This window comes from Hippopotamus amphibius, chromosome 12, assembly GCF_030028045.1.
Source record: "Hippopotamus amphibius kiboko isolate mHipAmp2 chromosome 12, mHipAmp2.hap2, whole genome shotgun sequence".
Lineage (NCBI taxonomy): Eukaryota > Metazoa > Chordata > Mammalia > Artiodactyla > Hippopotamidae > Hippopotamus > Hippopotamus amphibius.
Window position 1 is genome coordinate 69,799,322 of NC_080197.1, and position 22,710 is coordinate 69,822,031.

The following is a 22,710-nucleotide window of genomic DNA, read 5'->3' on the forward strand; positions in this document are numbered from 1 at the left end:
GCAAGGTGATCAAGTATCAGATAATTAGTATAATCTATGTTGCTCATAAATCCAGTACCATAATTCTCAAAACTTGATTTTGCAATGCCTAGTGACCTCAAGGGCCATTGCAAAATTGTACCCAAATACTCAAAACAGGTTTACTTTTGATTCACCTTCAAAATTACAGATACGTGTGCCCTTTGTCATTATCTTAGGAGAGGGAGGAAAAGTTGTAAAATCAAATTAAAATAGTAAGATTTCATCATTTCCAAAAGCCTGTCAATTATTATATACTGAGGAGTCGGAATCATTCTAAAATTCCTAGGTAAACCGGGTTTAAGCTATTGATATGCTCATAAAAGTGGGGAAATTAAGATTGATTCTAAATGGTGAGGCCAGAGAATGGAACAAGAGTCCCAGCTTAAGAATACCCAGTTTACAAAATTATATATGTATTTTTATAGCCAGAGTCATGCTAAATGCCACGTTCTCCTATAGTCAATGCAAACTCTGACATGACCAGGGAAGAGTGATTCTCAGGCAGCCGTGTGTGCATAACCCCCCTCACCAGATACACTCCTCTTACCATGAAGGGTCAAGAGGCACAACAGAGGGTTCCCGTTCCAAAAGTTAACTAACTCACTTCCCATTGAAAATAACAATAATAATTTAATCATTGCTAAACTTATTTCCCAAGCAAGACTTACAAAATTCCTTCTAGCCCATATCATAGGTAAGAGCGTTCTGAATTGTCTCTGGAAAATATGCTCTGAGTTCTAAACACTCAGCTTAAAAAGATAACCTTTGAAACCACTCACACAGGTCTTTAAGAGGCTATCAATAATCAATGCAATTTAAGTAATTTAATTTAAAATATGTTGAAGTCTTATTTTCAGGTTCCATGGCTTGTGTGTGTGTGTGTTACTCTGTGCAGTTATTTAATCCAAGACCACAGGAGAATGAGAGATGGCCTACTCCACATTAAAACTAGTCTTATGGTATTGGTGTCAACATGATGCTGGAATACACAGCACCAACCCTGCTTTCACTCTTTTTTTATTTTTAATAACGTTTTTTTGTGGTTGTTTGGTTTTGTTTGTTGCATGTATGTGTGTATGTATTTATTTAATTGGCTGTGTTGTGTCTTTTTTTGCTGTGTGCCAGCCTTCTTTGGTTGCACTGAGTGGGGGCTACTCTTCATTGTGGTGTGCGGGCTCCTCATTGCCGTGGCTTCTCTTGTTGTGGAGCATGGGCTCTAGGTGTGTGGGCTTCAGTAGTTGCAGCACATGGGCTCAATAGTTGTGGCTCATGGGCCCTAAAGCACAGGCTCAATAATAGTTGTGGTGCACAGGCTTCGTTGCTCCATGGCATGTTGGCATGTGGGATCTTCCTGGAGCAGCGATCGAACCGGTGTCCCCTGCAATGGCAGGTGGATTCTTAACCACTGCGCCACCTAGGAAGCCCCCTGCTTTCACTCTTGATTCCAGTCCATACTGTGCCCAGAAAGCCTCAAATCTTTCCTTCTCTCCTAGAGACCATACAGGTGACGCCCCAGGTAATGCAATGAGTGGACTCCTGCAAATACATGTGATGCATACCTTTGTGAATTGCTTTATATGTTGGCTATTTCAAAGAAAATTTACAAGTGTCTCATTTCTTAATGTCATAAGCCATTCTGATTCAAGATAATAACCTCTTTCTAATGTTTTAGCTTATGAAGTTCCATTTTTCCTTAAGAGGTTTAATTAAAGCAAGATCAAACTATACTTTCAGTTCTCTGAAAGAGTTACTGTAGAAATACTTGATGTATTACCAGAAAGTAGCTTAATGTCTTGGATAAATGCCAAGTTGTCCAAATCAAACTGATTGACAACTTAATTAGGAATAAATATCATTATTATCTATATTCTTTCTTACATTTTTTAAAGAAAATATTCACACAGTAAAGAGAATCAGAAACTGTTTTTATATGCCTAGAGTTATAAACATTTGTATCAAAATATTTACAATTATAGTATATGAAATATCAATCTATTAAAGAAGAAGCCCAATACAGTACTAGAACAACCCACCAATGTAATGCAAATTACATGAGACATAAATGGCACAGAAACAAAGTAAAAGACAAGGGAATACATGGTTCATTCCAGTCATAGTTTGACTTTTTAACACAATGCTAGTATCTCTTTCGGATATATCTGATATGTAAGTCTGCTTCTGCACTTTAGACAGCCTTCTATAATCATATAATCATTAAATCATAATTAAAAAGTTCATTATCCCACAGTTTTTGCTTGCCAACCAATTTACCCCTAGCCCAGATAATTTGGTGACTCACCCTCAACAGTCCCCTAACCAGAATGAACATAAAGAAATATACTTAGTAATAGTCCTTTTACATAAATACCAGCAATTGTGGCATAACAGCTCCCCAAAAGGGAAAGTATATAAGAAATGGGATGAAGAGGGAGATAGAAGAAGAAAAGTAGGCAAGATGTCTCAGATTCTCCCTAGGGTAGATCTTCTCAGATTGGTAAAGGAAATGTCTTCCACCAAAAAAAAAAAAAAAAAACCCTTCAGCCAGAATCTGAGATGGCTTAAAATAGCTGCGCCAGGCCAGAGCAATACCTGCTTAACCAGGAATACCATACTAATACCATACTTCTAAGTCCTATATAGAAAGACTCTTGTAGCAACAGATAAGCTCAATTACCATCTGAGTGGGTACCACAAGAGTTTTTAGGGTTCTTTTTTCCTTAAAGAAAATATCTGCCCATCACCTATATTTTTATTTCTCTCACGAAAATTTTCTTATTTTCCTGGAAGCACAGACACTCTGTTCTTATTGTGACTGAAATCTAGTATGCTTAATACTTGACAATTATTTAGCACCTTTCACCCAAGGATTTACTTTTTGGTTTTGGTTCGCATGTATTTTAAGATGCTTCCAGAATTGCCTTGCCTCACCTGTGTTGCGAGATAGGCAGGACCTCTGAAAAGTGACCCCTCCAGCCCATGACAAAGCTAGAGCTGTCTCTGAGCCTAGGAGCCCTGATCCCCAACGTGGCTAATTAGATAAAACTTCCTCAAGGAAGTTTAATTTAGAGGGAGAGTAACGGATTGTGTTGCAAGAATCTTTGTCCATCTCTCTCACATTATATACTTAAAACAAACATTGATTGCATGGAGAGATGTTCCTAATATCATAACCCTAATATAACCCTACTCTAAGACTGCCCCTTTTTCCCATAATTTGTGTGGTGCTTCCATCACTGAATTGGTCGTTATAGCTTTACAGAAATTCCAGAGAGCTGCCTTAGCTTTAAGCGAGAGGCCGAGCAAAGTCCGTAGCAAGAGGTCTCCACGAGGGACAGCTGTGTGAGGTGTAGTCTGGGTTCTGACCATGCCCCAGGCCTTCCACAGTGAGAAGTTCTCTTTCTGGGTTTAGCTAACCCACCAACTTGGCCTTAATCACTCTCTCTCTTCCTCCCATTTTGTCACAAATACCAGAGTTAAATCTCTGTTCCAAAGAGGGATAATGGCTTGCTGGCCAAAGTCCTCCCACAGTGCCCTTCAGATGGTGATGTTTTGCTTTGGGTCAGAAGGGCAGGATGGCTTCCAGGCTTGGTGTATTCCACACAAAAACAATATCCGCCCTTGCCGGAGCTTGTACCGCTATGTGAACTGGGGGCAGTGTGTCTGAAGACTGGATTCACCCTCGGAAGTGGAGCCAGTGATGTGGCAGCTGCTGGGGCCCCAGGCAGTGTGTGGAACTGAGAACAGCTGGTGGCCAAGCCTGGTGACTGGAGGGAGGCCCTCTGGCCCGCATCCAGGGAGCATCCGTCCCAGCCAACGGCTTTCTCCGGAGGCAGGGGCTGGACAGTACAGGACCCCCTCGGTCTTGTTTGGGTTTCAGCCCCTCCCCCCTTCCTTCCCCTCCCCCCAATTCCCTCTCTTGGTTTTTCCTGCTTAGCAACTTCCACTCCCCTCCCAGATTCAAGGGCTCCCTCCTCCCCACCCCCCAGATTCCCAATAACATGTTCAGCCTTATTTCTTTCTCAGGACCAGATAGAGAACGCCGATGATGAAGCTGAAGCAGAAGCAGATCCAGGTCAGGATGAAGGAATAGCCATGGTGACTGCTCGGGTACAGGTTTTTAGAGCTGTTGGCGTAGTGATGAGTGTAGATGGAGGCTCCCACCAAGATACACAGCCCTGCAGGGGGAAAAATGATTAGCTGTTGGTTTGGTTTCTCAACATTAAAACCAAGAAAAAGATTTCATAATTTTAGAAAGAGCCTATTTCCCTCATGGGTGACGGAGAAATGAAATCCGACATTTGGCCCCCAACAGTAGATCCGAGGATTTGCCCCGAACCAAGCTTGATGGTTGGGTTGCTAAATCAGAGGTGTTCGCGTTCTCTCATCTGCACTAGTTTGTGTGGCTGTGAAGTAAAACACAGCATCTTGGATCCAACACCACTCCTCCCCACCGCTTTCCTGTCTAGACCCCAGCACACGAGGACAGGCCGCCCCTGGGGGATGCAAAAGAACACACCTTCCACCAAACTGTATATATCAGGGAAGAAGGACAGGAGAGCAGGGAATGGCCATCATTGCAGGCATTCCGGCAGTGGTTTCATCTTTCTAAGGACTCCCATATCCCTGCTCCCTTCAACAGTCTTGTATACAAGTGCTATTTACGGGCGGACCCCGGCCACTTGGTGGCTGCCCAGGGGACCCGGGTTTAAACAACGAAGCCGATGAAGATACTTATTCCAAGCAGCCATCGTGGTTCTCCCCAAGAGCACAAATAACCACAGGAGCAAATTGTACTAGGCAGTTTCACTGCCCCAGGTGCTCAGCTGTTCAAGCTCCCGGGAGCACCCATGGTGAGATCTACGGGAAAGCTTTTTCTGGGTAAGCTGATACTCACAGCACACCAGCATGGTGGCCCCCGACAGGAAGAAGCGGTTGCCCTTCTCCATGGTGAAGAGCTGGAACACGAAGACCACGAGGGAGACGACGGAGAAGATGATGGACAGGATCATGAAGGCCTGCACTGCCTTGAGGGCATCTGTGGACACAGGATGGGGCAAGCGAGAGTGTTAGGCTGCCCAGTGCCCGAGGGGCTGGCCATTTCCCTGAGTGCACGAATTGTCAGCACTGGGTACAATATCTCTGTACGCACCTTCACCGCCATATAACAGGTTGTCACTGCAGCCACCGACGGTACAGTTTTTCCAAAGACCTACTGATCCTGTTCCAGCATCTGTAACCACCCAGACCTGAAATCAAAAAGAAATAAAGGAACTCTTCTCAATACTCTGTAATGACCTGTATGGGAAAAGAATCTAAAAAAAAGAGTGGATACATGTATATGTATAACTGATTCACTTTGCTGTATACCTGGTACTAATACAGCATTGTAAATCAACTATACTCCAATAAAAATTTTTTTAAATAAAATTTTTTAAAAAAGAAGTAAAACGTTGTTTGAAAACTAACCCCATGCTTTGAAAGAAAAGGAAACAACAAATCACCCTGTGTCAAGACCAAATCTTAAGCAAGACTCCACATTCAGCCATAAATGTGGCTAAGAGACCCTCTCTTAGTTGGAAGTAAGGTCTCACTAAAACTGAAGTCACAAAGGTCCCAAGAAAAAAGAAAGCGAAGAATGTGTGACTGAGGGAAAGTCACCTCATTCTCTGGGCCTCACCTCCCTCATCACTTTACAAGGAAAAAAAAAAAGAAGTAAATCAACCATCGCGGTTTAAAATTCTAAGGCTCTAAGAAACGGAAACCCTGCTTGAGGAAATTGGTTTTCAGGATGTACAATTCACACACCCTCCCAAGATTGTTTCATGTAAGGGCCTGGCTGAGAAGGGGGAAAAGTTAGGGGAAAATGTGCAACTGGAAAAAAGAAAGAAACATAAAGGGCAACGAAGAAAACAGCTATTGAGTCTGGGTGGTCAATAAGCCACTTGTATCCAAACAGAAGGATAAACCTTGATTGTCACAGCATACAAAGAAATTCCATAGTAACATAGGCTAGCCAGAGCTTTCCTGTGGGGGCAGCTGAAAGTAGAAGAACGACCAAAATGTGTTCCCCGAGGTTTACCACGGTGCCAGCGAAACTGTTATCCTTCTGGTATGGAAAACAAAACACCCAGCCCTGTCTACACAGGGTGTCTGTTAAAATGCTAGTTACTAGGAAAACAGGGCCAGGATGTCAAATCGCCTGCCTGCTCTTGGTTTAATAAACAACTGTGTGTCCAGCCCCATATCAGAGGCTGATAATTCAGATATGCAGCATTCGGCATCCACTAATACAGTCTGAAGTTGTTTATCAGACCTATTATCCTGAGACGCTTGGGGGGTGGCAACCAGAACAGCTAAATTAGAGTCTGGAGGAGGCCACACGTCTTATCACAGTGATGCTTCCGTTAGCCTTGCTTATAATCACACCCACCAATGTTGGCAAAACTCTGAACTTTAAAACCCATTTATCCTTCAACTGTAGCAGGGACCTAAACAGATTCTGGAACCATCTTTGTCTGTCTAGTGATGGATGGCCTTGGTTTTTAGGTCCAAGGAGTTGTCTTGTTTTTTTCTAAGAACAATAAAAGGAAATTGGACCCTGCAAACTACCACTAGAGGTCAGAGTAGCCCAAGGTTCAGAGAGAACAGCCTATTGCTACCTCCATATTTTGAGGTTGTTTTGTTTGCATTAATTCAGGAGAACCAGCTTTTGGTTAATTTTGCAAAATTCCACTTTCACATGCTAACTCTCTGCACAGAACTTGAATTTGTTGATATGGCCCCCAAAGCATCTCATCATCTCACTCCCATCTCTCCTTCTAATCAAGGTTCCCAGAAAGAAGGGAAGTTGTGCCCTGCCAAGCAGGTGTCCTCATTATGCCCTGAACAAAGCCTGTCCCTCCCTGCTGGGCTCCTTGGCTGGCACACCTCCTGGAAGGCGTCCCATGCTCCTTCACTCCGCATCTTTAGCAGAGAGAAACCCCACCCATCTACCCATCCTCCAAGCTCCACCTCCCCTGAGAAGCCTCACTGTGTTCTCCAGCCTGTAGGGATCACTCATGTAGACACTTGTTACTTAGTTGTTTGAAGTACAAGTGTGTGTTTATTATTTTCCATGACTAAGCTGTAAATTCACAAAGGGCAGGGATCATGGCTTAAACATCTTCTGTAGCATTTGATGTCAATACTCAACTTCTGAATGAATGAATGACCAGAAAGAAGGACACAACTCACATTGGCAATGGTGGAAACAAATAACATGATGACGGTGGCGATGTGGACCACAAAGATACTCGCCAGCAACACCAACATCTTGGCTTTTCGATGGCTTGGGAGTGAAGAGTGTTCTGAAAAGAAAGGAGAACACGAAAAGGAAAGGAGAGGTTACTGTCACATTCAATACAATAATTCAGCTTTCCCACACGGGTGGGCTTGCTGCTAAAATCAGGAGGAGTTGCAGTAAAAACCATCACCATTTCATTGTAAATTCCAGCAAATGCCTAGTTAGCCCAGTTCCCCAAGTACCTATTCGTCTATTTACATAGACCTAAACAGAAACAGAATTCTGCCTCTCAGGTATGTATATACTGTACATGCTCATCCTTCTAATACAGACTGTTTCAAAACAAGAAAATTTTATGGTAATTGTTATTATTTTATTTTGTTTGTGTTTTAGGGGCCAAAAGTAGGACTTTAATTTTTAAAAGGCCTTTCACAGCTATAATTTCTAGGTCTCTGTGCAACAATGTCATATAAATTTCCATTTTCCATGAGGGAAGTGTCCACGCTTCCATTAAACTGCTCACCCAGCAATTTTCATCGAAGTGGATGCCTTTGGCAGACCAGCAGCTATTACTCAATGCCCAGAGACTGAATGGGCTACTAATTTGATCCCGGATGAGATATAAAATGTGAGAGCCACAACTTCTATTATAATAATGCTGTTTGATATTCAATAATTATAACTACCTAATTACAGTTTAATGGTCTGATCACCTACTGATGGAACATTTTAGACTTGTATTACTGCACCTGAGCCTTTGGGCTGCGTCATGGTAGGGACTCTTCTATTGGTCTGGGGACATAGGGTTATATTTGCTACAATTCGATATGACAGTTCTGGGGGCTGGATGCAGCTTTAGAGACTACCAAACGTGGCTTGGGCTTGTGCATGAGATTTACCCAAATACCAATCCTTCAGGACTCCGTAGAGCAGGTGGGCAAAGGCATCCACCACACGGTGGGTGGGAGGATGGGGAACTAACAGAGATTAAGAATGTGCATTAAGTCTAGGACTCGGGGAGAGTGGGGGAGGAGGAGAAGCTGGGACAAAGTGAAAGAGTGGTATTGACATGTACACACTACCAAATGTAAAATAGATAGCTAGCGGGAAGCAACAGCATAACACAGGGAGACCAACTCAATGATTGGTGATGACCTAGAGGGGTGGGATATGGAGGGTGGGAGGGAGGCTCGAGCGGGAGGGGATACGGGGATATATGCATAAATACAGCTGATTAGCTTTGTTGTACAGCGGAAACTGGCACAACGGTGTAAAGCTATTATACGCCAATAAAGATAAAAAAAAAAAAAGAACGTGCATTAAGAAGCGTCAGCCATGATCTCAGCAGAAGGAGCCCATGGATCATCAAACCTAGAAAATAAAGGAAGTGTGAAGGCCGCACGAGGGGGCGGCTATTCTGATTGATGTCAGTGGCAGGGGTGCTCTGTCATGCCCAAGACAGTGAAGAGGCAGTGCAGGCGCGTGAGAACTTCGGAAGGAAAGGGCTGGGGTTATTCACACCCTAGGCCGGGTGGATGTGTGGCTGTCCCCGCCCAGGGAGGAGATGGCTGTGCACATCTCGTCGCTGTGTCCCGCTCCTCTCTCTGTCCCACCACCTCATTTAACTGAAGCTTCGAGGGTGCTTGAGCCCCTTTCACACCGGACCGGGTATCTATTAGAGAGCACAGACACAATCATGCCAACACGTCTGGTGCTTCTGATCTCCTCTCCCTTTCCTCAGCAAGCACTCAAAATCTAGAATGATCGACTGTACCCCAGGTGGCCTTGCTCCTGACAAGCCAGGAAGGAGAGGCAGACACGGGCCTCCACCGCCCACCCTGACCCATTCCAACCAGCCCCTCCCTCCTTCCCCACCCGAGCCCTTCCCTGCCACCCAGACTCTTCTCGTAGAAATGTGTCCCATTGAACTGTGAATGACCAAAGTTATTTGACCCTCGGGTCTCAGTTTCCTCCCATGTAAAGCGGGGGTTGCAATGCTAATGGTACAGGGAACTGTGAGGGTTACACTGGATCGTATTTGGAGAACTCTGAGCACAGTGCCTGACACATGGCAGATACGAACTGGGATGCTTTGGGTGTGGTTGATAGTGTTACTATTACTATTATACGAAACTGAGCAGCCGCTGCCAAACCGAGGCCGTCAAGCTAAGTGCCAATAGTAGGATATCTGCTATCCAGTTCACAAGGCAGTGTGTATAAAATCATTCTGGTCCTCTTAGAAAGTGTCTATACACCTAATCCTTGCGCCTTGAGATGGGGGAACCACCAGGGACACCCCCTCGGGGATGAGGAGGAGAAAGCTCACTCTTCTCAGCCCCGTGCTGCCCATCCTCCTGACACCCCCAAGATTCACACCATCACTAGATCCTGATCTCACCCCGCACGGGGAAAGGAACAGGCAGGAATGAATTCTCTGAAGGCAGGGAATTAAAATCTTATATAACAAGTCTTATGTTTAATCCTCCTTGGGCTCTAGTAATGACTTTTTTATTCCTTTGCTTCTACTTTACAAACATCCTCCTCCTAATAGGGGTTGAGGGGCCAACGATGGAATACAACACACCAAGTGAGGCCTCTTAAATGAGGTCGGGGGAAATGTTATGTTTCCTCCCTTACGTGATGTCGGGGGTCCAGCAGCGTTTGCCGTCGCCTTGGATGGCTCTGTAACCCTCCAAAGTCGAATCTGAGTCCTTTCACCCCTGCTCACACTCTCCGCTTTGATGACTTGAACATAAGTGTCTCCCAAATACCCTGCACCTCCACCTTGGCCAGTCCACCGTGCCCACCCACCCCCCACCCCCCCGCCCCCGGGCATGGGAGTTCCTGGCCACCGGCTGTCACTTCTGATCTAACCCACAGCCCCTCCTGATCGTCACTCCCCTGTGGGTGCAGGAGGAGCAGGTGGGGAATCAAGAAAGGAAGCGACTCTCTTTCAGGGTATTGAGAGTTCTGTGATGGTGCCACATCTTTTCACCAAAGAAGGGAGCAAAATGCCTTGGATTAACAAGGGTTCTTGTTACAAGTGTACAGAACACACACTTCTCTTGGCTTTTGCCTGCTGTATCCAGCCAGAAGTAGGCGCTGTTTAGCTGGAGCTATTGCATTATGTGTATAGTAACTTCTCTATCTTTTCATTGCCCCAAATTTGTCAGGTTTTATTAGCATCATCCACTGTCAGCTTAGCGGGTCTTCCTTTCATTTCAATGACCCTCCCCAACACATGTGGAAACAGAATGATCTATCTTCTAAATGTCATCCCTAGGTACTCATTCCCTATACTTGAGGCCCCTCAGCAGAGAAACCCTCAGCCAGGAGGAGATGGGAAAAGAGGAGGTGATCCTTGAGATCTTTAGGGACCACCAGGAGTGGTACCTAACAGGTGAGTGGGGACCTATCAAATAGCAGAGTGGTTTGGGTAGAAATAAAAGAAGACCCCGTGCTCTTGAGACATCCACCCACCCATCACATGCAGGGCAGCTTTCTGAGAGCCTCATTCCCTGCCCTCATGCGTATCTTGCTTCATATAAAAGCACTGAAAAAAGACTATTTCTGAGCATTTATATCTTTGGAAGTATTGGCTGCCACAACTTTCTTTCCTGGCAGTGTGTTTCACTAAAACAATAATTGAGTTCTCTCTCCCACCTCTCCAAAATGCTATGGATAGCACTCTCCAATGGAAAGCAGATCCCTAGTCATAGCCGGGCTGCTCAAGCCCGGCAGTAGAGGATAACAGCATAGCAGTTCTGAAGAGCTGGGTGCCACACCTACCTCCCACAGAGCACCGATGCTCAGGGAAGTCCCAAAGTTTGTCAGGTGCTGGTTGGGACTTCCATAACAACATGATTTGTGATCCCTGGAGTTGGACCCAGACCACCAGGGCCAGTGAATCCACAGTCCTCTCAAGGGATAGGATGTCCACTGACTGTTCTATGGGGGGGTGCCAGGAACACATTTCTCCACCCGCTACTGGAAGCAGAGCAGGATCCCCCCGTACCCTCATCTACCCGTCAGTCTTGGGGCAGGTGCGGTCAGGGCTCCATGGGGCTGGGTGGGAAACTGAGAAATGTAGAGGAGGCACGAATGCTGACTCGAGAGAGAAGTGATCGTTAAGAGAAATGGAGGTTAGTAACTTAGAGCCACACACAGGCTCTCTTTATCCCTTTCCTGCTCTTCCTTCGGTCCTAGCAGGTGGCCCGCGGGTTCCCTTTCCACCACAGCCATCTTCGTTTCTGACCATGTTTCCCCTTTTCCTCCAGAGCCACCCAGACGGCACTAGAGCAGCAGTCTCTTCACGCCCCTGTCCCCAATACAAGCCTCGCAACCACTGACCATTCTAGATCTGGATGAAGTTCTTGGCTAACAGGACATTTATGACAGTCAGTGAAAATGACCCTGAAGATTACGGTTGCTGAGGATGGGAGCTGTAAATGACTAACTAATGTAGATAAAAAGAAAGATAACTGCCCTCTCTAGCTGGCACCATTCACTTAAATCTTTATTGGTTTCTTATCTCGCTCTCATACACACTCCCCACCAAACATGAAAGAGTCAAAGGAGCATAGATCTGGGACTGCCTTCCATTGCCTCTCTGCCTTTTTCAGGTAGCCTGACACTTTTAGGGTGCTCTAACCCTGAGAAATTAATCAGGCCGCTGTGGACACCTTTCCTTTTCTGACGTGTAACTCACAGTGCAGAGACTTTGAGAATCATCGACTTCTAGACGGACAGTTGAGACGCTGGTAATTTGGCTCCATGATCGTTAAGCCAGGGGTCAGGTAACTGCTTCCTGCCCTGGAGTCTGCGTGTTTACTGAGGCACCACCAGAGTCTGGCGGAAGCAGTGCTTAAGGGTGGTCTCAGGCACAATAACTGGGGACAGCAGAAGCCAACAGAGCCCCCAAACCCTGCTTCTCCAGCAAAGGAAGTGATGGAAATCCTGGGCTTGAGTCACCGAAGAACTAGGCGGAGACTGGGGGGTGTCACATAATCAGAAACAGGCAGCTGGCGGGGGTGTGGGGGTTGGGGGGGGTGAGCGATGGGGGGATGGGGGAGTCCCACAGAGTCCAAAGGTCTATGATTCACTTGGAGTGGGTGAGTCTCCCAGACAAAGGCAAAGTGGAGGCATCCTCTACCAGATGGTGCAAGACAGCTCTCAGAGAAGCCTGTGGATCTGCCTGGCTAGCCAGAGGACAGTTTCGTCATTTCCCCGGCAGCCGAAGACAGCCCAGGCTTTTCTGGGGAGATAGGAGCAATAATGACCAGCTGCCAGGGTCCCTCCCCATCACTCTTGCCTCTCATCCCAGTTTTATTGCCAAAAATAACACAGTCAGGTCATGCATTCTTCCTCCAGTATTTCTCTCCCAGGCATCCTTACTTTTCACTCCCGCTGTCACTGGCCAACTCAGGACTGTCAGCCTCTCCTGCGACCCTCTCTCTCAACTCCTCCCTCTTAAATAAATGCTCTGTGCCACTGGGTTATCTGACTAAGTCACCCCTCAAATCCTCTAAACACACCACCATCCCACCACCAGTCAGGAAAGAGGATCCAAACACTTCATGCCGACATGGAGAATCCTAGGAATTTAAAATCCTAGGGCGTGGGGGGGATGGGGGGAGTCTTTTTTTGTAGCCTGACTTCAGTTAACTACCTATCAAATTCTTTTCAAGGACGCTTAAATTCTGCCTCCTCTAGGAAGTCTTCCCAGCTACACAGGTCAGAAGTAGTCATTTTCCTCCTGTTATTAAAACCACTAGTGACAGCCCACCTGGTAACAGAATTATTTGTGGAAATACTTGGCTCCCCCATCCCTAAGATTCTAAGTCCCTGAAAGGAGAATCTTGTCTATGACAGGTACCAAGTTATCTGTTCAGTAAGGGAATAAATGAATCAAGGAAGGCAATATTTTCTTCTCTGTGGAAAAATAATCAATGTCAAAGTAACTGACGTCTTCATAATAAACAACAGGATTCTAGAGAGAAAATGTTTCCCCCTTTTTTATATAGGTGAACTTTAGTCCTGTATTAGTTTTAGAAATTATTCATATATTATTGCAACTATGTATTGAACATCTTACTATGTGCAAACTCTGTGACTATTTCCTAAGTATCTTTGACATTTGAATATTCAAGGCTATATATGTGCTTGTTCCCTTTTATTTAAGAAGAAACAAATGCAAAGAAAAAAATCTTAAATTTCTAAATACTATTTTATCTACAGATTTAACTTTCCTATCTACCTCTTTAAATTACAAAACCTCTGGACTGAAAGGGGGCTTTAAAATTCCTCCCCAATACATGAAACTCATCTATAAATGTATATCAAGGAACTACCTAACTCATGCTTAAACTCCTCCAGTCACAGGGAGCTCACTGCCTACCAAGACCCCCTTCCATTAGAAAGGTCCTGACAATGCATCAGAGGCTGCTCTTGACAATGACACCTCGATCTTACTTCTGCCCTTTGTCTAATGCTTCCTTGTTAGCATTTTTCTGAAGTGGTCACTTTCCCAGTGCAACTTCCAGGGGATCAGAGAATTTTCCAGAGGACATCACCTGAGATCCCCAAATCTCAAGTAAGTCATAACACTGTCCTGAGACGACTCGACTGCTGGACACACTCTGTTTTCTTTGGTTGATGCTTTCAGTGAAATCCCCATCTCTTTCTGGATAACTGCAGACTTTGAGGAACGTTTTCTCAGACCAAGACACAGTGCCTTCTCCAAGGCACAAGACGGAAGGCAAAGCCACTCCTGGTGGTTGGATCTCCCTGAGTCAGCCCACATCAGCCCATCTTCCTTTGCGGCACACCCAAAACTGCAGCTCTGCTTCCCCTGGGGACACTGTGCAGTGTGGTGGCACGATTGCCTTTCTGTCCTCTACATGTCAGGATCATTTTGCTTTTGTTGGTTTGTTTTCATGTGTTTGTTTCCCACTGAGGCTCATTTGGGTTGGCACAATGAATGTCCATTGAACGCAAAAGCAGAAAAGGAAATATTCTCTTTGCGGAACAGCCACAGAGGATGTATCCGGGGTAGGAAAAGGCTGGGAATAAAGGCAGGGCTGAGTGGATAAGACCTTGGATGAGCTTTTCTGACCATTGTTCTTGTTGTTTTATGTCAAGTGTACTTCTCCATTCTAAATATTGTTTTTACGTAGGGGTGGGAGAGGAGGGCATTAATTTCTCCATGGGAAACGTGGAGAAAAAAGAATCCTAAAGGGCCATTTCCTCCTGCCTCTGGATGTCTGATGTTTGGTGTGGAAGGAAAGAATTTCAAGCTGTACCTCACTATACACACATCATTCCAGAGTCTGAGGTTTTCAAGTGCAGGAAGTTTTATGACCAGGAGAAACATCAGCAATTAATTAGCAAAAGTAACAAAAATCCACATGCTCCAAAGAACACAACTATTTTTTCATGGTCCTAGGGGTAAGGGGACTGCACCCCCCAAATGTGGGCTCTTGTGAAGGGGGGTTATCATAGAAGGGGTGATGCTTATCTGGCACTGGTGTAGACTAGCATGAGTCCCCCACCATTAGGGATGAGGACCCTGGTGTCGGGGTAGGAGGACAAGCATGTTATTTAAGGGGAACAAAAAGAGAAAGAAAGGAAAAAGAGCAGCTATGTGAAAATCAGATTCTCACAAACATTCCGCCTCTGACTAATTGCTAACTTGGGAAAATAACATTTGCTCTCTGGACAGTAGCTCCTAGAGAGACAGAGTATTCAGTAGTAAAAAGAGCACGAATTCCAGGTTCAACTCTTGACTGCACCACTTTTTTAAAAAAATTCGGTTTTAATGAGGTATAGTTGGCATATAAAATTGTAAGATATTTCAAGCATACATCGTGGTGACCCCAGCACATTTAAACTGTGATCTGTAGACCTCCTAGCGTTCGTGGGAGGATTACAGGGCTCGTGCCTGACACAGAGCAAAGGCTGTACAGTTGCTGGTTATTCTTTGCACTCCTTTATGGAAAATAAGAAGCTTGGCCCAGCGAAATCGGCTTGAAGCTTCCCGGGCAGAATCTGAGGGCCAGCAACTCTGCTAAAAGCAAACAAGCAGCTTGAATCTTGTTTTTGCAAATGTTCCCAAGGAGAATAACCTCTCTCTCTGATTTTTCTTGTCCTCTTTTGTGTCAGGGAGGGGCTGGATCTGGGCGACATCTGCCAAGGCTCAGGCCAGACCTGGGCGTCGAGGCCTGCCCAGCCCCCTGCCTCTGGCCTGCAGCTGGTCCAGCCATCAGGCGATGTCCCTTGGGCGAGGTCGGAAGCTTCCTCGTCTTCTGCTCCTGACAGAGGAGGAGTGTTCCGGCGGCCAGAATGTCTCTGAGGGAGAGGTTGCCAAGATAATAAATAGCCTTTGGGAAGAATATCAAGGGGTGGCCCGGGCCCAGCGGCACTTGGGCAGTCCGACAGTAGGTGGCGGCAACAGGCTGCAGCCAGCAGGGCTGCAGCCTGGGAGGTGGCAGGTCCAGAGGGATGCTGGCGGGTCCAGAGGGATGCTGGCGCTGCCAGGGGCGCCCCACTGCCTAGGATGGGCTGTGGGCTTTGCTCTTTCTAAGGGCAACTGGTTGTTTAGAGGCTTAGCAGGGTTGAGGTTTTTCAGTCCAATGCCTCGACAAGAGAGGGAAAGCAGGTCCCCAGTCGAAGGCAGAGTCAGGGTGAAGCCCCTCGCATCTTCCAGGCCAGGCCTCCTCCACTGCAGCACGAGCTTCTCTCTCCTACTTCCGGCAGAAGTTCTAGCACTTTTACTAGATCTACCCCTTCACTCTGTTTCTCCCACCACCTTCTTGTTAATCAGAGGGTCAGCACAGCCCCTCAAAACAGTGCCACCGGAAAAAACAAAGGGCCTTTAGAGGGTCGCTTCTTCTCCCCATCGAGCAGCTGAGAAGGTCCACCAGCAGAGCAGTCCCGCCCAAACCAGACGTACCACATCCTCTTTCCCTCACCAGCACTGCCAGCCCTAGACCAGCTTCAAACATTCCATCTTGGCCCCCACGCACAGCACAAGACCCCCTCCCCAGGGAAGCATGGCGGCAAAAGGAAGCACGAGGTCTCAGCTTCACAACTCTTTCTCTGAAATAAGTGTGGACACACCCCGCTGGTCCGACTCCTGGTTTCAGCAAAGGAAACTTCTCCAAAACTCCTGGCATCCACCCAGCCTCCTAGGCAGGGTCTTTGATTATTTGAAAGAACACCATCAAAGTATCAAAGATTTCATTCTGCTGTCAGCCCTGATCTGACCCTTCTGAAAAGGGAAGAAACGTCCCCGGGGAAGATCACCGCCCAGTTGGCACAAAAATTTTGTGGAAACTCAAATGTTGCATCCATGAGCAACAGAAGATTCTTCACGGGGGTGGAGGGGGTGGGGTGGGCTGGGACGAACAACAGAACTCTTGGCCCTAGGGGCTGTCCCGAGGCGCTGAGGGAGGGAGTCAGGAGTGCAGCACCCTCACACTTCTGCCTTGTTCTTTCTCCTTCGCCCTGGCTTCCTCATTCGACTTTCTCCCCCTTCTAGGCCTTTCCATCTGCCCCCCTCCCCCGCCCACACACAGGCCGAAGGAAACCCACGCAGTCCCCTTGAGCCCCACCCCCTTCCTCTCGGCCCCTCCCCTTTCCTTCTCACATTCTGCTCCCATCCGCTCTCATCCGCACCTTTTCGGCCACACCCTCCTTGACGAGAGGGTGGGGCGACTTTCCCAGGACCCGCTCCGCGTCTCCTGGAGCCCGGTCTGGTTCCTGGAGGATCACTTGCTGTTGTCAATGTCCTCACAAGGCTTTGCTAGCCTGGCCCTGCTCATCGGAGCGGGCGCTCCTCGGGTTTCATACATCAAAGCTCTTCCTTTTCTTCCGAGAGCTGAAGGCTCACTGCTACTGGATGGTGAAGCCCGTGGACCCTGTGCCTATGGGATCTCCGCACCGATGACACCGAGGAGCGCGCCTGGGTCCTCCATCCTCCGTGAGATGCCTGTTCCCAGGCAACGTGTTGCTTCATTTTATTGTCCTACCAACCATTATGGGTTAAACTTGCTGTTAGCATGAGCCAGGGGATTTCTCGGAATAGGAATGGTAGGATCTTAGAATGATAGGGTCTCAGAGCCACAAGGGGCGGTGGAGACCGCCAGGCTCAGTTCCCTCCATGGAGAAGACAAGAGTCCTGCCCACGTCACAGGGCAGAGTCAGGACAAGACCACAGCCCCTCGGGCCTCCTATTCGGCCATCCTGCACCTACCCCAGGATTCCTGCCGCCAGTTTCAACCCAAGCCTAGTGAGTTCTCAATTCTAATTAACCCATTGGAAGAGAGAATTCATGAAACAGGCTCGGGAAATATGAAAACTGCCACATAAGGCCAACGGCAGTAAGAATAGAGGATTCCGTGTTAGTCCCAGAGAAATGCCATTTCCACAGCAGGGAAGGAAAGGTTGACCCATATATTTTATTTAAAAGGGTCAGAGAGAAACAGCGGTCCCCACAAGGACTTCTACTTTATCACTGAGCTTCAGTATCAGGGGATCTCCCAATTAAATGGAAAGAAATGACTTGTAATTGAAGTGTTACAAAGAGTGGTCTTGAGACATGTGTGTGTATTTTTGGGAGGGGCGGGGGGGAATTCACACAAAACTCTAATTGGAATCATACTTGGGCTCCCTTGATTACTGAATAGAAACCCAGGGCCATCTGAGCAGAACTGGAAAGAGTATTGGAAAAGGGGAATTTATGGTCAGAAAATTCCAGTTCTGCACTAGTTAAGGATTGTGCGCTCTTCTGAAGGGACTGACATCCAGATTGCCCGCCAGCAATTAGACGGGGGTCACGTTGATTGGCAGCCTATTGCTGTACTTACCATGACAGGCGGTTAACCATGAGAAGGCGTGGACTCCGTGAACTATGGACCAAGTTAAGGGACCAGCCTCACAAGGCCAAGTTGGAAGCCTGTGTTTCTGGCAGTGGATGGATTCAACCGTGACCTCGTGGTAGTAAATGGGTGTGTCCCTCTGAGTATGTATAGCTGAGAGTCCCAAATGGCTCTGAGCTTTTGCGCTAGGCAGCTACATATACACATGTGGTCAGTTCAAGAAGAAACCATATGCGTGTGTTTAGAAAATAAAAGACCTCCGATCAGATCACTTGGGTAGGGATGACCATGTGTGACCATGTGCATAGTTTCGAAGCTTCAGAAACACTCCCTGCTCTTTCTGAATCGTAAGTAATAATAATAATACAGTTCCATCCAATTTTATCCATTAAATACTAAATAAGAGTTGAGTGTTTAAGAGATGAGGAGCGTTGGATGGATCAACCACAAGAATGGAATAGGTATTTTCAGGACCGGAGAGCTAGGAGCAAAGTACAGGAGTTATAGAGAAGCCAGTTTTGCTGGATCTAAGAAACTCTAGTCAATAGAGCTGTCCAGCAAAGGGGGGTGAGCAGGGAGGTAACCCTCTGCGGTACCAAGTCCCTTCTCTGGAAATTCTAGGGAAGTGTAAAATGCCCATCCATCCAACGTGGTGTGAAAATAAGATTTCTGCATATGGCAGGAGAATAAACGGGTTGACCTCCAAGATCCCTCCCAAACTCAAGGCACAAAATCAAGGGTGAAATGTAACTATATTTGCCTTGTGCCCTTTCCTGAGACCATTTTTCAGGTCTATCCTCTATCGGGCTCTGAGGAGTCTATGGAAAAGCCGTTTTGCTTCATCTCTAAGCCTTGTAGGTCCCAGGCTGTTTTCTCTCCAGTGGTCCCAGTGGGTCTGGCACCAGCTGAAACCCCCAGAGCCACCCAGAGCAAGCCAGGAGGGTCTGCATCCCCAGGGTGGCCTCCGTGGAGCTCCTTCCCTAGGTTCCCCGGAGCCTGGATGTCCCTGGGGACTGGATGGGCCAAGTCCGGCCTAGGAGGGAAGCAGAAAGAGTGGAGAAAGCCACAGTCTTTTCTGTGGTCTGTGGAGGGGACGTCTTTCCTCTCCTCTGAGGCTGCCCTGTACTCCTGGGAGGGACCCAGCATCTGCTCCAGGAAGTGATCTGCCCTGAGTTGGTCCTTGATGGCCTTCTGCCAACTCCCAGGACGGTGTCCTACCCTCAAACAATGTAAAATTCGGGGGGTCCTGGGATGAGGACGCCAGACCGGACATCCTGCAACCCTCCAGACAGCCCTCCACCCCCGCCCCTGTCCTCAGAGTCTGGGGTGGAATTTAATCCACCCCTGAGGGCAGGAGGCAGCAGGGGGAAGGAAAACAACCCTTCTGGTTCAGTCTTGTCAAAGATTCACAGCTGAAATCCACAGTAACTCCCACAGCCCCAGAACTTTCTCACTTCTTCTTGGAGGAAGAGGGGAAAGTGGGATCAGAAGGGCATTTTTAAAATTGCCCTGAAACTCCAGGCAATAACATGCAGCACACTTTCTCATTTATAAAAACTCCAGTGCAAAGTGAGACGCTGCACAAATAATGAAATTCATGAAGGTTTACGCCCCCAGAATGCTCAGTGTTTTCTATTTGCGGACTGGTTAAATCTAGCTTATTAATAACCTGCACAGACTAAAAGATTTGTACTAGCTTCCTAGGAGACCACTAGCACGGAGACCACTTAGTAATGGCTTCCCTAATCCACGTCCATGTAAGCTGCAAATAACATGTCAAGTAAAGGCAGGAGTTCCCTGCATCTTGAAAAGTTACCCTTGCACTAACTTAATCATCCCCTTGAGGGCAATTTTACCAGGCGCCTTGCCTGTACCAGGTAGGCAGGCTGATTACTTTTGAATTTTCTCTTCCCATGAACTACATTTCTAAAGAAAAAGTCTCATTTCATCAGACAAGCTGAATCCTGTCATTCTCCTCGTCTTGTTTACGTGGGGGAAACAAGCACACCAGTATCTATGTTGAAACGGGCCACACCTCAACCGAAATGCTAACCTTAAAAAAAAAAAAAAAAAGGCAAATAGAAATCACCCTTCTTCCTTTTCCAGATCCCTTTCTTGATTAGCACGAGTGTTTGAATTTGCACAGCCGTGTTTTGGAAAGAGTGAGGAGATAAGTGTTCCAAAACAATCACTGCCTTCCCTGAAGAAAAACTCCCACATCCACCTAAAATAAAAAATTATTTTAACATTTCGGATAGGCCATATTTTCACTCAGCACTAAAATTTGGTTGTTTCTGGGGTGAAAGCACAAAGCAGTGTTTTTATAGGAACAGATGAAGTGCCCCTGCCCCACCCTCCCCTCCAAACCCAGTTTCCCTCCTGCCTCTCTCCCCATCCTCCACATCTGGCCAGAGAGAGAGCTCTGGAATCCACATCAGGCTCCCAACTTCACCAAAGGCACCCCTCCTGCATTTTATGTCAAACTCCACTTGAAAGAGTTTCCTCTTTCTCTCTCTCTCTCTCTAACGGTTTTCTTTAAAGAAACCAACCCCCTCCTCCTATCCCGTGGAGAGAAAAAACATTTACACTTGAATAAAAGTGAATTAACAAAGCCAAAAGACAGCAGTAAAAGCAACCACAAAAATAAACTGAAAAACAGAACTCTATCCACATCACCCCAAAAGACCAGCAAACAGAGAAACAGTTCAAGTCCCGAAGCACTCTGAATCAAAACAGAGGCAACTGACAACATCTGGCAAGCACACCCTGTCATTTCAAAGGTATGTCGTGGTTCCTGCATAAAGAGTACCCTACCCCGTGTGTTCCAAAGTCCCTGCTCCGGTCACACTCACAGAACAAGAACCCAGTTCCTGCAAGACCTAATTCCAGCCCAGCTCCCCGGATGGCCCTGACCCCCCAGGACCCCCCATCAAACTAGATTTTACTGAACCTTAAGGAAAAAATTGTCTCAGTGCCCACTTTTAGCCAAAAAGCATGAAGGACTCAATTCAAGGAGTTATGGAAAGAGAGCAAAGGGAAAAAGAACAAGCAAAGCTTCGCTGAGGTCAGAAGGAAGACAGCAGTGGGAAGGAAGGCGAGTCCGCTGGGCTTCCCTGCAGTGTCAGGCGCTGTCCTACCTGAGGGTCCAGCGACCGAGGCGCCCTGAGTGGCAGGAGCTGGTGGCAGGCGTCCGCTCCTCTGGAGGTTTGTGACCGCAGTGAGGGGAGGGCTGGCCTCCCGAGGTTGTAAGTTTCCTGCGCTGGTGTGCTGGGGTGTGTGATGGGCGGTTTCTTTTCGCTCTGTTTTAAAGGAGTTTCTATGAATCAGTCTGGCTTTAAAAAAAAAAAAAAAATGTGTTAGTAAGCTACGCCCTGCTAAGTTGGCAGTCTGTCAAGAGAGGCTGAAAGGGAGGGAGCCGTGGATTCAGAGAAGCCAGTTTAGGCTCCCTGTGACTCAGACACACAGACCACAGTGGAAAAAGGAGTGACATTGCTTCAAATGAGTAACAGGAGTCACACAAATAGATCTGTTTACTGAAGCCCATTCCTCCTCATCAGACAGGAGACTTGGTTACCATAGATACAAGCAAAACACAGGCTATCTGTCCACACTTTCATCTAGGGGAGGGTCCGGTGCCCTGCCCACTGACATCCTAGCTAATCACCCCGCAAGAGTACCGTTCTTCCTCCCCCACCAAACACAACCGAGGCTGCTCACGGTCAGGAATGATCTGATTTACTTCTCTGCCTACCCTGGGCACCATCCTGGGGGTGGCTGGCGATGAAAAATGGAACACACCAGGAGCCCTCGGACCCCTGCCTCTGAATGATGGAGGGCTGGCTGGACGGCCCTTCAGTTACGCTCCATGAATGCCCAGCCGGACTCCTCACGTTCACATTTGGGAGGAAGTCGTTTGGTTAAGAACTTTGCTCTCTGATCTCCAGGCAATAATCACCTGGACCTTGCTCCACAATTGAGCTCCTCGGGCACAATCATCCCAACCACCTCCCTGCCCCACTCCTCTCTCGCTCAGCACCAGAGCCAGGAGTGGCCCTAGAAGTCGTGTCACCCTACGGCCAGGCATCCACTGGAGACCAGAGCCTGGCTGCTCGCCACGAAGCTATGTGACTGCATGCCTCTGTTTCCTCGGGCATAAGTGGGGTAGACGGTACCTCGCACGGAGTTACAGTGGGAAATACACGTAGAGAGCTTGTAATAAGGTTTGGCACGTAGTAAGCACTTGATAAGTATTAACTAGAACGAGTATTTTACCGAAGAAGGAACCCAGGCCCAGAGAGGTAAAGTAATTGATCCAAGGAGAACAGCAAAGTAGCAGGGGCATCTGGGTTCCAAGTTGGCCACACCCAAGCAACTGTATTTCTGCTGTTCTCTGCTGTATCGTGACAACTTATTTCAATTCAAATTATTCTTCTAGAGTTATTTATTGATCCATCCAACCAATATATTTGCATATAGCCGGGCACTAGGCACTGTTTAGAGCATGAGGTCACAGATCAAGCAAGATCCCTG

At 47.0% G+C, this 22,710-nt stretch overlaps 1 protein-coding gene across 1 annotated transcript; it reads right to left on the reverse strand.

Moving 5' to 3' along the window:
• Positions 1-1,929: 1,929 nt before the first annotated feature.
• Positions 1,930-21,465, reverse strand: EMP1 (epithelial membrane protein 1). The gene is made up of 5 exons (XM_057702618.1): positions 21,318-21,465; positions 7,255-7,367; positions 5,171-5,267; positions 4,916-5,056; positions 1,930-4,196 (listed from the first exon to the last, which is right to left on the reverse strand). Exons 2-5 carry the CDS (start codon positions 7,330-7,332, stop codon positions 4,030-4,032), a joined length of 483 nt encoding a protein of 160 aa, XP_057558601.1. The 5' UTR covers positions 7,333-7,367; positions 21,318-21,465; the 3' UTR covers positions 1,930-4,029.
• Positions 21,466-22,710: the final 1,245 nt, after the last annotated feature.

What these genes read in the sequence shown, in the direction of transcription:
- EMP1 (XM_057702618.1), bottom strand. Translation starts at nt 7,332, where the DNA reads ATGTTGGTGTTGCTGGCGAGTATCTTTGTGGTCCACATCGCCACCGTC. An exon ending in TTGTTTCCACCATTGCCAAT is followed by an intron (nt 5,268 to 7,254) that starts GTGAGTTGTGTC and finishes TTTTGATTTCAG; the next exon opens with GTCTGGGTGGTTACAGATGC. An exon ending in CCTGTTATATGGCGGTGAAG is followed by an intron (nt 5,057 to 5,170) that starts GTGCGTACAGAG and finishes CTGTGTCCACAG; the next exon opens with ATGCCCTCAAGGCAGTGCAG.